The sequence below is a fragment of the Canis lupus genome, chromosome 14 (assembly GCF_011100685.1).
Source record: "Canis lupus familiaris isolate Mischka breed German Shepherd chromosome 14, alternate assembly UU_Cfam_GSD_1.0, whole genome shotgun sequence".
In the NCBI taxonomy this organism is placed as follows: Eukaryota; Metazoa; Chordata; class Mammalia; order Carnivora; family Canidae; genus Canis; species Canis lupus.
The window spans coordinates 55,908,385-55,926,786 of NC_049235.1; the positions used below are offsets into that span (position 1 = coordinate 55,908,385).

At 36.0% G+C, this 18,402-nt stretch overlaps 1 protein-coding gene across 1 annotated transcript in view; it reads left to right on the top strand.

Annotated features, from left to right (window-relative positions):
• Positions 1-18,402, top strand: part of CAPZA2 (capping actin protein of muscle Z-line subunit alpha 2) — a 61,156-nt gene that overhangs the window by 15,507 nt on the left and 27,247 nt on the right. Inside the window, exon 2 of the mRNA NM_001012995.2 lies at positions 16,332-16,395. Within this exon, the coding sequence (NP_001013013.1) occupies positions 16,332-16,395 (64 nt within the window). The remainder of the gene's footprint in view (positions 1-16,331; positions 16,396-18,402) is intronic.

Here is an 18,402-nt window from a genome sequence, read left to right on the forward strand (position 1 = left end):
GATAAGATGCCCTCTTGCATATTCTGTAGTCAAGGAAGCCTCGTATGGTATGTGTCGTATTAACTAATCTCTTTTCTTTTCTTTTTTTTTTTTTTTAAGATTTTATTTGATTTTTTTGAGAGAGAGTGAGAGCAAGGAACATGAGCAGGGGGAGGGGCAGAGGAAGAAACAGATTCCCCACTGAACAGGGAGCTGGACTCCATCCAAGGACCCAGGGATCCTGAGCAGAAGGTAGACACTTAACCAATTGAGCCACCTAGGTGCCCCTTACCTAATCTTTCTGATTACCCAAGACCAAAAGCAGCAATTCAGTGCTCTACTAATATTTATCTGAATGGTCAGTGTATGTCATGATACCAAAGATTTTGATGATAGCTTCTTACACCAGGTGTGCCTTATCTGTTATTTACATTTGTTGTGACACTCAAAGAACCAAGGGTACCACAGGATTGAGCCATTAGTAGTCATCTTTCTGGATATTGTGACTCATCTTTTCCCATCACTGTGGTGAATGTTTGGTTTCTACACATGTTGGTCCAATGGTTGTGCAAATGCCACACAACTCCTCAGTATTTGCTTTGCTTATCTGCTGGCCTCTTGGTCAAATTGGAAAGTGTATGGAGAAACTGATTTCTCTCTGTAGGCTCAGGATGTAGGCACGTTCCACACAGTAGGAAGGACATCTTCAGCTCCCCTCTTGCCTGCAGCACATAAGGTACAGTTTGTGGCATGCAGTATCCCAGCATTAATATACTTTTTTTACTGTCTGCAATCTGAGATACCTCTGATTCTAAATGACTACCTGCCAACATTCACAAAGAGAAAGCAGGAGACTGTTTTCTATTAGTTTGTTTATTTATCAAAGTAAATTGTACTTGGTGGAGAAGATGGTATTCTTTTCTTTCTTAGGGGAAGGATTTGGAGAATTCTCTTTAAGGATAGTGGAATCAACTTCATCTGATACTGAAATATGAATATCCTCCCTCCTTCCCTTGTTTGAGCAGTTTAATGATTTACAACTGAATACTGTCCACTTTCTTCAGGCATTTGTGAGTATTCTGATCCAGAGAAGGTTGAACTGAATCATAAAAGAGTACCAGGATGGCACATTGTTCATTTTTGAGAAAGTCATTTGACTTTCAGGTCTTCTGATTTGCTCTATCAGAGACCATTTCTCACTATTTGGTGAACTAATTTAATAAGGAAACTAGCAAAGAGTTCTTTATAGGTCACACAGTAGAAAAGAGTAGAGGAACATTGCCTGAAATTGTGGAAGAGCCTATAATTCATCTTCCACTCCACTGGCCACATCCACAAGACTTTTCCCAACTATTTGATCACTCAGAGTTGCAGTGAGTCTTGAGGTTTTGATATTTAATATACATCATCCTATAATTCAAAATATTGATAGTATTTTCAGCTTTCATCTAAGCTTATAGTTATTCTTATATAAAAATTGATTTACTAAGAATTTTAGAGTTCTCTTTTCAAGAGGTTTGATTAGCTCCTGAATTTTAGGACATGATTGTAGATTTTCTTGTTCCTGTAAAGGAACTATTTTTCTTCAGCCTTTGTCAGGTTTGCTTAGACCTTTCTTTTTTTTTTAAATGTTGTAAGTATAACCATAAACCTTTCTTTTCTCCCTACAAACCCATCGGAGGTTAAGAAACTAGATAACCACACTTTTAAATTTATGTCAAATAAAAATAAAGATCTTTGAAGAATCTTTCTCATGCCCTTATAATGTTTGGACTCTATGTCATCTTATTTTTTTGCTTAAAATATATTTTAAATAACCGAGTTCTTTGTTTCTTAGTCCTCCAGTTACATATCTTAATTCGAACTTCCCAGATCACTGAGATCTTTATTCCCCTCCTCTTCATTCTGTTGGTGAATGAGGGTACTTACCTTCAGGTTATATGGGTGACTGAACACACAACACATGAAACCAGAGGAGATGAACAGCGATTTATTAATCACATGTACTCAACAGCCCAGGAGAGGGAGACACCAACACACAGTGTAGGGCCACTTGGAGGTTGCACTTGGGAACAGAGTGCGCAAGCCAAGGCTGTGGAATGCAAGTTTTGTAGTATCAAGAGGGTGGAGTGATCCCTTGGTTCCCACAGGAAGATATGATTGGCTTGTTTGAATAATTCTGCAGTCTGGTGTGCTCCTCAGGGATAAGCAGGGACTGTGCCTGTTCCCTATGATAAAGAGCGTTGTCTGACCAGGGGACCTTATCTGCAAGAGCAGAGTCAAGATGGGAACTTGTAGTTAGGCCATTCCAGGCCCTCCTGTTTTTCCCACATAATACTGGTCCTCAATTTTAGGCCTTATACTACAGGTCTTAATAATACTAACCCATTACCAAAAGTATTTACTGGTAATATATCAAAATTTTATTTATTTTATAGAGATTTTATTTATTTGAGACAGAGTACATGAGTGGGGAGAGGGGCAGAGGGAGAAGAAGTAGATGCCCCCACTGAGTGAGGAGCCAATGTGGGGCTCCCTCCCAGAATCCTGAGATCATGACCCGAGCCACCCAGGAGCCCTCCACAATTTTTAATAGTATAATTTAATCTTTGAGTTTGCCTTTCTTTGTGATCTTTCTTCTGATAAGTTGCAAAGTCTAAGAAGTTCTGCTGTGTACAATATTACATCTTGTTAGGATAAAGATGGCCAGATCATATGTATGCAGTGATGTGGAGGCACGGAAGATGAGGGTTCCTGTTTAAGAGACTGAATGGAGTGCTGAGGCTCCAGTGTTATGTATACGTGGGATGAGAAAAAGAGTGGATAGGCTGTAGGAGCTGGAAAATGGCAGAGTAAAAAAAGTAGTAGCTATTATTTGAGTGCTTATTCTGTGCCAAGCACTTTTCTAAGTGTGTTATCTCATTTACTGACAGTAAGGAAACAATTTAATTTGCTTATGGTCATACAGGTAGTAGGTGGTAGAGCTGTAATCTGAATCTATACAGTCTTATTTTAGAATTTATGTTGTTAACAATTAACATTTTATAGCCTTCAGATATGGAGAAGCTTTATATGTTATATTAAGGACTTTGGACTTTATTTTGTTGGCAGTGGGGGAATCATCAGATGATTTTAAGCAGGAAGAAACATCAGAATTTGCATTGAAAAATACCAGTCTGGTGGTAGAATGGAAAATGAATTTTGAAGATTATGAGACTAGAGGCAGGATTGCTTTTGTAACAATGCTGAACAAGGTGGATCTGAATGGAATGAAATCAAAGTTGGGATTGAATTTGAACAAAAGAGATAGACACTCACTGATCATGTGCTTGAGGGGGCTAGGGGAACGTGAAATGATTTGTAGGTGGTGCCAGTAATTTTATAAAGAATAGAAGGGAGTAGGTTTGGGTGAAAACATCTATCTTTGAGACATTTTGATGGATATTTCTAGTAGAGAAGTTATACTTAGAAAAATGTATCTCGAGCTTGACAAACATGGTAGATGTATAGATTTGAGAGCTGCTGTTGTGTGGGGATTATAGAAGTGGTAGAAGTAGGTGAGATTGCCTAGAATTTTCTTTTGTTCCCAGCCTGTCTTCTGAACCATCATAGAAAGACGATGATGTAGTCGGAGGCAGCTCTCTGAAAAGCCATGGACTTCATTTGAACACTTCATTCAAATCCTGATTCTGGATCTCTGCTTTTTTCCTTCATAAATTGAAAGTAGTAACAGCCATCTTAGAGTAATTTTAGAGAACATTTTATTTTTTCTAACAGAGGTAGAAGTTTTAAAAGTTTAAGAAATGATATATTTTATGCCTCTTAATTTCCCTGTAAAAAATGGAAGTTTATACAAGTTAAAAAGATCAAACCTTGGGTATACATCATTTGTCTTAGCTAAAAGTCACGATCTTACACATTCCCACCATGCAGCTAGGAAACCAGCTTTTCTCTGGTATTACTATCACTGGTTTTTGAAGTGAACAGAATCAAATAGAAAGGGGAACGATGACTTCTAAGTGAGTAGAAAGGGTGTTGGTGTATGGAAGTGAATGCATTGCAAACAACACAAATGCCTGGGCATATGCCAGCCTTTTGTGACTATAGGGCACAAAGAAACTAACATGTAATGTGAAAATACCTGTTCCAGGGCTATTTTTAAGAATACTAGAGCTGTACTTGTATTAGTATAGCTATACTAATCATTACCAACACTTTCGTTACTGTTAATAATAGCTAATACTATATATTTACCCAGGTTTACATAGTTAATGAGTAGTGGAGATGAAAATCCAACCCAGTCAGTCTGGCTCCAGAGAGTATACACTATACTGCTTCCTTATATAAGCGTAAGTTTTTGTGCTTTTGAGTGTAGTTTATTTTAAAATTAACAGTCTATATATAGAATTGTATTAGTGATAACTCTTAAAATGTTCATTTAGGAGGTGCCTGGGTGCTCAGTGGTTAAGCACCTGCCTTTGTTTTTGGCTCATGGCGTGATCCTGAGTCTAGGGATCCCTGCAGGAACCGGCTTCTCCCTCTGCCTATGTGTCTGCCTCTCTCTGTGTCTCTCATAAATAAATAAAAATCTTTTAAAAAAAAAATGTTCTCTTCTTTGAAATACTGCATTCTCTGACTTTTAAATAAATGGGAGTTTATTCTTGCTTATAGATTTATTCGACATATGCTAACTACTGAGTACGGGGTATAGGACAGAGGAAACAGGAATCCCTACCTTGAAGGGATATTGAATGTTCAGTTATTCAACAAATATTTGATTTAAATATTTAATTAGAAAATAAGTAAATAGGGACACCTGGGTGGTTCAGCGGTTGGGCACCTGCCTTCAGCTCAGGTTGTAATCCCGGGATATGGGTTCAAGTCTTACATTGGGCTCCCTGCGAGGACCCTGCTCCTCCCTCTGCCTATGTCTCCCTGCCTCTCTCTCTCTCTCTCTCTGTCTGTGTCTCATGAATAAATAAATAAATCTTTACCAAAAAAAAAAAAAAGAAAGAAAAGCAAATAATATTAATTATCATGGTTGCTAAGGGTATTTTCGTTTTTTTTTTTACTTTTTTAAAAAAAGATTTTATGTATATATGTATGTAATCTCTGTACCCGAAATGGGGCTCGAACCCACAGTTCTGAGATAGAGAGTTGTATGTTCCGTCTACTGAGCCAACCATGTTCCCCCAAATTTTTATTTTATTTTTTTTAATATTTTATTTATTTATTCATAGAGACAGAGAGAGAGAGAGAGAGGCAGATACACAGGCAGAGGGAGAAGCAGGCTCCATGCAGAGAGCCTGACGTGGGACTCGATGATCCAGGGTCTCCAGGATCATGCCCTGGGCTGCAGGCGGCGCTAAACCGCTGCGCCACAGGGGCTGCCCCCAAATTTTTATTTTAAATCACCCATTATTCATCATGACAAGTGTACTCCTTTATCTCCATCACCTGTTTCATCCATCCTTTCACCTTCCTTGCCACTGGTAACTGTCGGTTTGTTCTCTAGCTAAGAGGCTGTTTCTGGGTCTCTCTCTCTTTTTTTTTTTTTTTCCTTTGCTCATTTGCTTTACTTATTAAATTCCACATATGAGTGAAATCATGGTATTTGTCTTATCTGACTTTTTTCACTTATACTCTATAGCTCCAGCCATGTTATTGTAAGTGGCAAGATTTCATTCTTTTTAATGGCTGAGTAGCAGTCCATGGTGTGTGTGTGTGTGTGTGTGTGTGTGTGTGTGTGTGTGTGTCTGTGTGTGCATGTGCGCGCATGCATACCACCTCTTCTTTATCCATTCATCAATCAGCGGATACTTGGGCAGCTTTCATATCTTGACTATTGTGAATAATGCTGCTATAAACATAGGGGGGCGTGTCTCCCTTTGAATTTGTGTTGCTGTATTCTTTGGGTAAAGAATTGTGCCCACAATTGTTGGATTATAGGATAGTTCTGTTTTTGACTTTCTGAGGAACCTCTAAACTTTTCCAGAATGGCTGTACCAGTTTGCATTCCCGCCAACAGTTATAAGATGGTTCCTTTTTCTTTACATCCTCACCAACACCTGTTGTTTCATGTGTTTTTAATTATAGCCATTCTGACAGGTGTGAAGTGATATCTCATTGTAGTGTTGACTTGCATTCTCTGATGACAAGTGATGATGAGCATCTTTTCATGTGTCTGTTGCTCATCTATATGTCTATGGTTACTAATTTTTAAAGTCAACATTTTATATATAATAAAAATAAGATATGCTATCATTTGAGAGATTTTTTTAAAATCTTTTTTTGTTGAGATATGGTTTACTGCCATAAAATGCACAAGTCTTAAACATTTAGCTCAGTGAATTTTCACAATAAATGTGCTATCACCATTCACTTAAAGAACATTTTCCATCATCTCAGAAAATTCCCTCATGTTTCTCTCTGATCAATCCCTGCACCTTTTGCCCAACCATACTTTCCTTTGTCACCATAGATTAGTTTTCCCTGATTTTGGATGTCTTATAAATGAAGTCACACAGTATGTATTTTTTGTATATGTCTGGCTTCTTTGCTCTCAGCTTGTTTTTGAGATTTGTTCATGGTGTTGCATCAGTACCCCAGTTCATTTATCTATCTTCCCCCCCCCTTTTTTTAAGTTTTATTTATTTAAGTAATCTCTACACACAGCATGGGTCTTTGAACTCATGACCCTGAGATCAAGTCACACGCTCTTCCCACTGAGCCAGCCGGGAGCCTCCATTTTCCTCTTGATGTACCATTGGAGTTATTATGAATAAGACTGCTTACAAACATTCTTAGGCATTCTTCTTGTGGACATATGCATTACATTTCTCTTACATTCATTTCTCATACATACCTGTATGAGATTGCTGGGTTACGAGAAAGAACTCGTGAAGTAAGTGATTTTCATGAGTTACACAAAGATGGGTTTTTGTCATTTGAAAATTTGTATTAAACAATTAGAACTTTCCTCAAACACAATTCGTATAGATGTTAAATGTTTAAATATGTTTAGCCATAGATGAAACATCCAAAAAGTACCCATTTACTTTATTTTTTATAAGGTCTAAACTATAACAAATTGTTTTTGAGTCTCCAAAATCATGAGTTGTTTCAAACTATGGTAAGCAAACAAACATGGTAGAAAAGATCATATCTTAATCAGAATGCAAGTAATTAGAATCCTTTATTTAACCCAGAATTGTTTAACTTGATTTTAAGGACACAATGTCTCATTGCGACTTATAGCAATGCTTATACTAGTTTTTTATGTATAAAAATGAATTATTCATCACTTCCAGAGATAACTGTTGGAAGTCTTTAAAACAAAATAAGTTGTTTGCGAGAAGAAATGTATTATTAATTTAATTTTACATTACTTACATGATTTTGTTAAATATTTTTTATTTATTTATTCATAGAGACAGAGAGAGAGAGAGGCAGAGACACAGGCAGAGGGAGAAGCAGGCACCATGCAGAGAGCCCGACGTGGGACTCCATCCAGGGTCTCCAGGATCATACCCCAGGCCGCAGGCAGCGCTAAACCACTGCGCCACCGGGGCTGCCCACTTACATGATATTTTTTAATGTTAGCCAGTGCCTCCATAATAATATGACAGTATCTCTACCTGTTACCTTCTGATGTTATTGAATATTCAGAAGTTCCTTGAGGAAATTACATTTTTGCAATGACTACCTGAATTATTGCTGAATTCATCAGACACATTTTTAGAAGGATTTGGAATTTATTAAAGTGTATGACATGTTTTTCATGTCTGTGACTGAAATAAGGAAGTAACTCACATTTTAAAGTATTACGAATATCTTTTGTTTTGTGTTGGTTCACTAGAAAAAGATGTATACTTTAACAAAAGTATTGGGTTTTATTCGTCCTTATTACAGTGTAATTAAAAAATGGATCTCTACCCCACATCATACAAAAAAATTAGTCCCAGGTGAAGTAAAGACATAATGCAAAGAGGAAAATTTCAAATTAAGAAATATTTAGGAGAAAATCCCCATAACCGGAGTAAAGAAGAATTTTTTTTCCTACGAAGTCCTTCACTGTTTAGGATTTTCTCTTGCATAACCACAGTACAGTTACCAAAGTCAAGAAATTAAACACTGATACAATACTATTTTCTAATCAACACCTTATTCTTATTTCACCAATTGGTGGTACAGGATCGAATCCAGGATCATAGTGAGTTTTATGTAGTGACTTTAATCTGGAACAATTTCTCAGCATTGTCTGTTTTCTATGACAACACTTTTAAAGATTCCACACTAGTTATTTTGTAGACTGAACCTCAGTTTTGGTTTGATGTTTCCTCAAAATTAGGTTCAGCCTATGAATGTTTGGGTGTAAATGATGTATCCTCAGTATATCCTATTAGGCATATGATGTCAGTTTCCTATTACTTACAACTTTTATTGTTTGGTAAAGAAGGTGTGTGACTAGTTTCCTCAATGTAAAACTACTATTTACCCTTTATGTATTTGGAGAAATACTTTTAGAAGTAATATACTTTTATTATACTATTATTATTATACTTTTGTAAGTATAATATACTTTTATAATAAGTATTTGGAGAAATACTTCTATACTTTTTGGTTATGTAAATGTCCTGTTATCATTTTACCATATTTTTACCCACAAATTTTAGCATCCATTGATGATTTTTGCATGCACAATTACTGAGGTCTTGAAGGTGATTTTTTAATTCAATACTTTCTACATTCATTAGTTGAAATTCAATGCTCAAATGGAGAGCTTTCCCTTGTTCGTTCATTTCTTTGTGTCAATATGGACTCATGGATTCTTATTCATTAATGGAGTAATCCATTACTGTCATTACTGAATTTGTTGTTAGAGTTGTGGAATTTCTTTTAAAGGAAGAAAGGGGCGCCTGGGTGGTGTCTGATCTTGGCGTCTGGTCATGTCTGGCTCATGTCCAGAGCTCAGGATGGTGTGATCCAGCCCCATCTAGGTCTCTGTGCCTGCTTGACGTTTCCCTGCACACTTGCTCTCTGTCTGTCCCTCACTCTCAAGTAAATAAATAAATCTTAAAAAAATAAAGCCCGTAAGAAAAATATGTACAAAAAAGTTCTACAGTAATACTTTTGTGTTATCTCAGACGGTTGATAGGTTATTTTTATGCAGGATTAATTTATACTAACATTTTGGATATTGTTTTGAACATATTTATCTTGTATATAAGTAACTTTATAGTCACATGTGGTATCTGTACTTTCACCAGAAACACAAAGGAATGGACATACTTTTTTTGTTATGCTTATCTTTTTATACATTTTATACAAATATTATTTGGATCCAAGAGAAATAAATGTACAAATATAGCTCTTTCAGCTTTTAACTCAGGTTAATGCATTAAGCTCTACATTAATAGGTTAACTTTTTAAAACTATACTTCTTAGTGCAGTTGTTATGAAGTATGCCTATCAGTTATTGGTGACTAACATAGATAAGAGTTAATCTCCCATCTAGCCACACCTCCTTCCCCCTCCCTTGTAAAAAAAAGCCTCCCTACTCCCCCACCTCCAATAGTCTAGAATTGCAGTTTTAAAAATACAGTAAAACAGATTCTCTCTCTGGTCTCCCTCTGCCCCTCCCCCCTTTGCTCTTTCTAAAAGTGGGGGCGGGGGCAGTGGGGGGACACCTGTGTGTCTCGGTCATTTAAGCTTCCAACTCTTGATTTCAGCTTAGGTGATCCTCAGGGTCATAGGATCAAGCCTCAGGTGGTGCTCTTTGTTTGGCATGGAGCCTGCTTGAGATTCTCTCCTCTTCCTCTTCCCCCACCCCCCAAAACAATAAAATAAGTCTTTCCTGAATCTAACTGCAGTTTAGAAGGACTTGATTTTGATTAATACATGGAGGAAAATGGTGGGTAACGCAGAAGATTTAGCAGAGGGCCTAGGAATGTATCTTTTTTTTTTTCCCTAGGAATGTATCTAATAATTCACTGGGCTCTTCCAGAAAAGCCCAGAAAAATAATATTCCCAGGGATAAATAGAGTATAGCTCCATGTATATTAGAAAAACTTTGAGGAAATATGTGTTTCTTTAATTTTTAGAAATTCTACTCTTGAGACCTCTTGTTGTATGACCTTTTTCCTTTTCTTGGATTTAGAATTGGGCTAGAATAAATAGTTAATAAGATTAAAAGAAAAAAAAGTCAGCCAGGAAGGCTGTGATGTAGGGAAACTTTAAATCTATAGCAGTAGTTAGAAAATACCCTGATGAAATTCACAAAGACCAGATTACAATATCCAGGCATAGCTGGTAAATCTTGGGTTCTCAGACAGCGCCTGTGACCTCCTATCCTTAATGGTACTTCTTTTGACTCACCATTCACTTTGGATATTGTGAGCAATCTATTAACTGTTTTTGGTTACAGCATAATAAATGCGTATCATTTAGTGCAAATAACAAGGGCCAATAAGTCCATAGAAAAAAAAATTTACATCCTTTTTGCTTTCTTTGGTGAAAACTCCAAATAGAACTAAAATTCTAAATGGCGTGTGCCTTTTATTTTCTAACAATTTAATATTTTAAAGCTCAACAACTTAGCTAATTGTTATCACTAAATATGCTATATATATATACACACACACATATATATATATATACTGCTTGCTATTAGTACTTTAATTTTGTCAGTTTTATAAGTCACTAGGACTGCTAAAAACAATCACCTCTGGGTACCTGGGTGGATCAGCTTTAGCAGCTGCCTTCAGTTCAGGTCATTGTCATTGTCTTAGGTTCCTGAGATCAAGCTCTGCATCATGCTCCCTCTCCCTCTGCAACTCCCCTTGCTCATGCTCTCTCTCAAATAAATAAATAAATAAAAATCTTAAAAAAAAAAAAAAAGAACCAATTACATAAAAATTCTAAATGTTTTCAAAAGAAATTAATGAATTCATCAGCAGGTTACCACAGTTTTTATTTGTTGCCTATGGTAATGACAAAGACATTGTTGTTGTTGTTGCTTTAAGACTTTGTTTTAAGTGCTAACAACTCCTTACCTCACTGTAGGGGCAGGGGTGTGATGAAGGAAATTAAGTTAAAACATTTACATAATCATAATAGAGTCTAATATATGTTTAGCATGTACTGCTTCCATACCCTTATTCCACCTTTGCCTGTTTAAAGTATTTTTAATATTTTGGCTTTTAATTTTAAAAATCTTTTTTTAAAGATTATATTTTTTAATAGAGAGAATGCTAGCATAAGTAGTGGCGGTACAGAGGGAGAAAGAAAGACTCCCTGCTGAGCAGGAAGCCAGATGTGGGCACCTGTGGTGAGTCAGTCCCAAAACCCCAAGATCATGACCTGAGCTGAAGGCAGGTGTTTAACTGAGACTGAGCCACCCAGATACCTCTTGGCTTTTGGTTTTATTTATTTATTTATTTTTAAAACATTTTTATTTATTTATTCATGAGAGACAGAGAAAGAGAGAAGCAGAGACACAGGCAGAGGGAGAAGCAGGCTCCATGCTGGGAGCCCGACGTGGGACTCGATCCCGGGACTTGATCCCGGGTCTCCAGGATCCCACGCTGGGCTGAAAGCTGCGCTAAACCACTGAGCCACCCAGGCTGTCCGGCTTTTTATTTTAATATTAGTTTTAAACATTTAGAAGAGAAGAATAATTTTGAAAATACATAAAACATAATAATGTTTCATTATGTATAAACACGATTTTATTTACATGTTTATTTATTTATGGACATTTGGGTTGTGGTTTGTTTCCAGTCTTAAGTATTTGTGAATAGATTTTATTTTATTTATTTATTTGAGGGAGAGAAGAGAAGCACAAGCAGGGGGAGGAACAGAATAAGAAGGAGATGCAGAATCCCCACTGAGTGCAGAGCTCAATGCAGAGTTCGATCCCAGGACCCCAGGATCATGACCTGAGCTGAAGGCAGATGCTTAACTGCCCAAGCCACCCAGGAGCCCATTTTTTTTTTTTTTAAGAAAGTGCGCAAGTGCACATGCAGAGCCCTATGTGGGCTCCATCTCACGACCCTGATATCATGACCTGAGCCAAATTCGGGAGTCCAATGCTAGGGATGCCTGGGTGGCTCAGTGGTTGAGCGACTGCCGTTGGATTCTGGGATCAAGTCCTGCATTGGGCTCCCTGCAGGAGCCTACTTCTCCCTCTGCCTATGTCTCTGCCTCTCTCTGTGTGTCTCTCAAATTAAATGAAATCTTTAAAAAAAATGTCGAATGCTCAACTAACTGAGCCACCCAGGTGTCCCAGTAAATAGATTTTTGTATGGACATAGGTTTGCATTCTTCTAGGGTAGGTAGATAGATACCCGTTTTCCAAACTGGTTGGTACAATTTTGGGTTGCCACAGCTATGTATTAGGGTTCCAGTTCTGCATCCTCAGGAGTGCTTGATATTATCAAGCCATTTTTATTTTAGCCATTCTGCTAGGTATGTAGTAGTGTTTCATGATTTCAGTATTCATTTCCTTAATGATTTATGGTGTTGCACATCCTTTTGTGCACTTGTCTTCTGTATATCCTGTCCACTGAAGTGTCCCAAGTTTTTTGCTTACTATTTTCTTACTGTTGAGTTTTGAGTGTTTATAATCTGGATACAAGTTCCTTGTCAGCTATGTGATTTGCTAATTTTATCTCCAGTTTGTAGCTTGTCTTTTCATTCTCTTAACAGTGTCTTTAACAGAACAAAAGATATTAATTTCAGTAAAGTCCAGTTCATCAGTCTTTTTTTTAATGGATTCTTATCATGTCTAAGAATTTTTTGCCTAACCCCAAGTTGTGAAGATTTTCTTCTGTTTCTTTTATTTTTAAGTTCCGTGTTTTACATTTAGAGCTATGATCTATTTTGATATAATTTTTAAAGTAAGTCATGAGGTTTAAGTTGGTGTTCATTTTTTGCTCATAGATATCTAATTGTTTGGGTTTTTTTTTTTTTTAAGATTTTATTTATTTATTCATGAGAGACGCAGGAGGGTGGGGGTAGGACAGAGACATAGACAGAGGGAGAAGCAGGCTCCACACAGGGAGCCCCATGTGGGACTCGATCCCAGGCCTCTAGGACCATGCCCTGGGCCAAAGGCAGGCATTAAACCTCTGAGCCACCCAGGGATCCCCGAATATCTAATTGTTTGAATATCCTTTGTTGAAAAGATAGCTTTCTTTATTGAATTGCCTTTGCACTAGTATCAAAAATCATTTGGCCATATATATGGGTATATTTTTGGACACTTAGTTCAGATCCACTGGTAAGTCTTGAAATCAGGTAGTGTCCATTCTCCAACTTTGTTCTTTTTCAAAATAGTTTTAGCTATTCTCGTTCATTTGTCTTTACTACTATGCATTTACTATTAAGGGTATAAAATAATATTTAATTCTCTTGTTTCCTAAGCAAAATCTATTTTTAATACCATGTGTATGTGTTGGGGTTATTTTGGTTATCACAGTGACTTTTTTATCTTGCTTGCATTTGGGGAGAGGGGGTCTTAATACATGGCCAAAATAATCTGCGTTCATTACATTCTTTATACATAGAAAAGTAATAATATAGAAAACATATCAATGTTAGTATCAGCTTGTTGATGTGTATCAGAAAAATTGTTTTGATTTTGATTGGGCCCTCCTAGAATCTGTAGAATAGTTGGAAGAAAATTGTCATCTTCACATTATTGAGTTCCAATCTATGAACATAATATATCTATTTAGCTCTTTAATTTCTTCCATCAGTATTTTGTGTTGTTTTCAGCACACAAGTCCTGCATGTGTTTTGTTAGATTTACACATAAACTATTATTTTTTTAGATTCCTTGGGATTTTTCATTGTAAGCAGTCATGTTGTCTGCAAATATAATTTTTTTTATGAAATGTCTTTCTTTTTCTTATTGCACTGACTTTAATATAATGTTGAATAGTAGTGGTGGGAAGAAACATTCTTGTCTTTCCTGATTTTAGGGGGAGAGCATTCAGTCTTTGACCATGTTAACTGGTAGGCTTTTTTTGCAAATACCTTTTATCAGATTAAGGACATTCTCTTCTTAGTTTGCTGAGTTTTTGTCATGATTGTCGAATGTTATCAAATAATTCTTCTGTATCTATTGATTTCCAGGGTAAACACTTTTGGTCATGATGTGTTATTCTTTCTGTAAGGTCCTAGATTCAGTTTTCTATTATTTTATTGAAGATTTCTACGTTCATGAGAGATGTGTTTGTTGTGAGTTGTGTTTCTTGAAATTGTTAAGTCTTTATTAGAGAATAGCCCTGTTCTTTTAAAATGAATTGGACAAAAAAATAAAATAAAATAAAATGAATTGGACAGTGTTCTCTGGAATAATTTGCGTAGAATTGGTATTTTTTCCTAAATTGTTGGGTGTAAGGAAACCTGGAGTTTTATTTGTTGGAAGGGTTTTAACAACAAACTCAGTTTCTTTAGTAGATCTAAGAATATGCAGATTATCTATTTTTTCTTAAGTGGACTTTAGTTTTTGTGTCTTTCAAGGAATTTTCTGTATCTTTTAAGTTATTGCTATTAACATTTTAAGTACCCCCCCAAAAAAGGTTTATACTGAGGTAGCTGTTTGGTAGCTACACGTTCATCTTTTGGTGGGAAGATTGTACCCATTCTACCAAAACTATTTTAAATCTGAGAAGCAGTATAATGTAGTGAATGAAAGTGTAGATTCAGGAATCAGACCAACTTACTTATTAACCTCTTCTGCTTCAGTTACCTACCGCATCAAAAAATTACAAATAGGAACTACCTCATAGGGTTGTTGTGAAGAATAAATAACCTAATTCATGTAGTGTGCTTGGTGAACGCTGATTTAAATAATCCTGTTAAAAGAAATCTTTTTCATCATTGTTGTCTCTCAGTGGTATCCGACTATAGTTACAGATTTTATTTCAAACTTTTTAGCGTTCCAGACTACAAAGACTTTTTCTTTTTGTTTTAAATTGAAATGTTCTACCTTTTTAAGGCCTTGTTACGTATGTGGCCTCTAACTAGAGATATCTTTCTAGCCATAGATAACCTCTTTTTCATCTGTCTCCTCCGAAAATCATGTATAGTTAGATGCATGCACCTATATGTAGAACACCTATACACATATATTACTATTTCTTTTGCTATCCCGTATTTTCAGTTTCTACATCGAGCTAATAAAGTGGGAAATATGAAAATAATTGTTTTTGCCAAAGTCCCTTGGCAATATTGAATTCAGCAAATACATGAATGTGTGTTAAAAAAAATCCCCTAGGAATCCTGTTTAAATAGTGGCTCCTAGGTCTTATTTCCAGAGTCTAATCCAGTCAGGGTGCTGCCCATCATTATGAGTTTTTGACGAGATTGCTACTGTTGCTGCTGCTTGTTGGGGACTGCCCTTTGGGGGAAGTCAGCCACAACTTGGAAGTTGCTGGGGTAGTCAGAAATTGATTGGGAAACTGTTAGAAATATTCAAGACTTTACTAAAGTAGAATATTGGGCATGCTATTTAAGCTCTCTTATTTTCATTAGTAATTGATCTCCTTATTAGACCTGGCCTTCATTCTCTAAAATACGCCTGTCAGTATGCCTCTTGATATTTTCTCTCTCGTATCTTCGAACTAAAATTTCCTAAGATCAGTCTTAGGAAAAACATTTTGTCAAAGGATTCTTTTTTTTTTTTTTTTGTAGGAAAAACATTTTGAATTTAGACCTTTCTTCCCCCTTCTTTTGTAGATTTTTTCACTAATTTGTGATTTTAAAGAAACATAAATATGGCAAATCTGTTTTCTTCATTTTACCTAAATGCATCTTATTTCTTCACACGCACAAATTTTCTTTTCTTTTTTTTTTAAGATTTTATTTATTCATAGACACAGAGAGAGAGGCAGAGGCACAGGCAGAGGGAGAAGCAGGCTCCATGCAGGGAGCCCGATGTGGGACTCGATCCTGGGTCTCCAGGATCACACCCCAGGCTGCAGGCAGCGCCAAACCGCTGTGCCACCAGGGCTGCCCGGTACAAATTTTGATTGATTTTTTTTTTTTTTTCCCATTTTGGTTTAAAAGAATTTACTTCTAAGAAAATGTTTGTATGTAGGTAGTTTTGCATCCTTAAATGTGTTAAATATATATTTTATCTGCATTCAGCCTATACATTATGATTCTGTTAAATGATTGAAGCAGTAATAAACTTAAGGTGTTTGAAGAAGCGTCACTAACTTTGAAAAAAGTTTAAAGCCATTTTCAGTAGAACTTTGAAGTAGTATAATTTTGAATGTATTTTCGGTTATTTTAGCAGAGGCCTATGCCATGGAACATTTATATCTTCATTTCTGTTTTAGGTGCGAATAGCAGCAAAATTCATTATTCATGCCCCTCCTGGAGAATTTAATGAGGTGTTTAATGGTGAGTGTTTAATTCATAGCATTAAGGCTTGATATATCAAGCACTCCTCTTTTTAAAAGAATAAATTATATAACCAAAAGAACTAAGCTAAGGGGAGGGAGGAGTATGTAGGAAAAATCTGTACTTTCTGAATTACAGGGAAAATTTTTTGTCAATATTGATCTCATAATGGCGTGAATATATTTATGAGACATATGAAAATTATGTTTAAGTTAACCTCCTTAAAAGAGTAATATTAAATTTTTTGAAAACAGATTTTTAATTTTAACTATCTTTTTGAATTGTGAAATGCATTTTTTTTTGTATTTCTTTTAAAGAAAAACTTAGTATATAATATGAACAGCCAAAAAAAGGGGGGAGGGCATTGTTTCAGCATGTTCAGAAGATAAGAGAACGTGTGAAAACTATTTAATTTATAGCTTAAAAATTAGTTCACAGTATGCCCTTCTTTAAACCTCAGTGGCAAACATTTTTATAGTTATCTACCCATACATAGATCAGAAATGTAAACTGTTAACCAGTCTCCTGGTTGCTGTAAAAATTAACAATAGCTCCTCTTTAACAGTGAGAGTGCTGTGGATGAACAATCACCAGGAAAATGGCCTATAGTGATCTTTTTATGAAACTTTTCTTAAGCAGTTTTAAGAATAAGTTACCATAGGCACTGTAAATGTGTTATTTCTACTTATGTATATTTGGCCTTCACTGTCTAAAATTAAAACTAATTTACACAGAACTCTTCAGTTTTATTTTTAAAACATTCTATTCCAGAGTAAATTATTTAAACATATTTTAAAGAAGTTTAATCACTCATTTTCATTCATATAAGATATAATGGAATCTCACCTCAAAAAGATCAGGTTTAAAAGTCTAAAAATGAGGTAAAAATTTTGTGAAGTTAAAATTACCCTGAAAATTCCTTAAATCATCAACAAACTACAATGCATGATTGAATGCAGTTACCTAGGATAATTTTTATGCATTTAAAAATTTAACCACTCAGCTACACTTAGAATGGGAAGTCTACACTATATTCTGCCTTTTAAGATAACTGTAAAATCTCAAATAGTGAATTATAAAATTGGGAGAGAATTCACAAATATTTCTGCTTCCTGAAGGGTTTAACTTCAGCCTCTATATATTCCTTAGGTTCAAAAGTTGGCATGTAACTTGAACTGATAGCGGTGAAACTACACTAAAGCCAATGGCTCACAAACTCTTGTGCAATTAATAGAACCAAGAATGAATTGTAAATTCTAGATGTTTTTCACTGAATGTTCTTACCTTGAATTAAATGCCCTACAAATTTGTTCATTAGAAAGGCCCTAAAAGAATGTATGAGTCCTAGAAATTGCTTTTCTGAGTCTCTCTGGAAATTGATGTTGGTAAGTTCTATGTTGAGGTACAATAAATTTGGGTGTTTAGGATAAGCCATTCACTAGGTTTGGGATGGAGAGTGAGCTATGGAACAGAAGTGGGATATAGAATATTACATGTAAGTTTTAAATAGGGAGTACTTTATTTTTATTTATTTTTTAAGATTTTATTTATTTATTCATGAGAGACACAGAGAAAGAGAGGCAGAGACACAGGCAGAGACACAGGCAGAGGGAGAAGCAGACTCCATGCCGGGAGCCCGACATGGGACTCGATCCCGGGACTGGGATCATGCCCTGAGCTGAAGGCAGATGCTGAGCCACCCAGATGTCCCTTCATTGCTGTTTTTGTTGATAACACCAGTATGATGATTCCAAGAGAAGCAACAGATTTTAGAATTATAAGTCATAAAATCATGTTGATTTAGTGGTTCCCAAATACCGTTTCCTAGGCTGGCTATGTTAGAATCATTGAAACATAAATATCTGGTCTTCATTCTCAGAAACTGATGCAGTAGACCTGGGCTGGAGCTGTGAAACATAAGGGTTTTATTTTTTGTTTTGTTTTGTTTAAGTCTCGTACTCACCACCTTATGGTTCTGACGTGCAACCTGGCTTAGAACCACAGCCT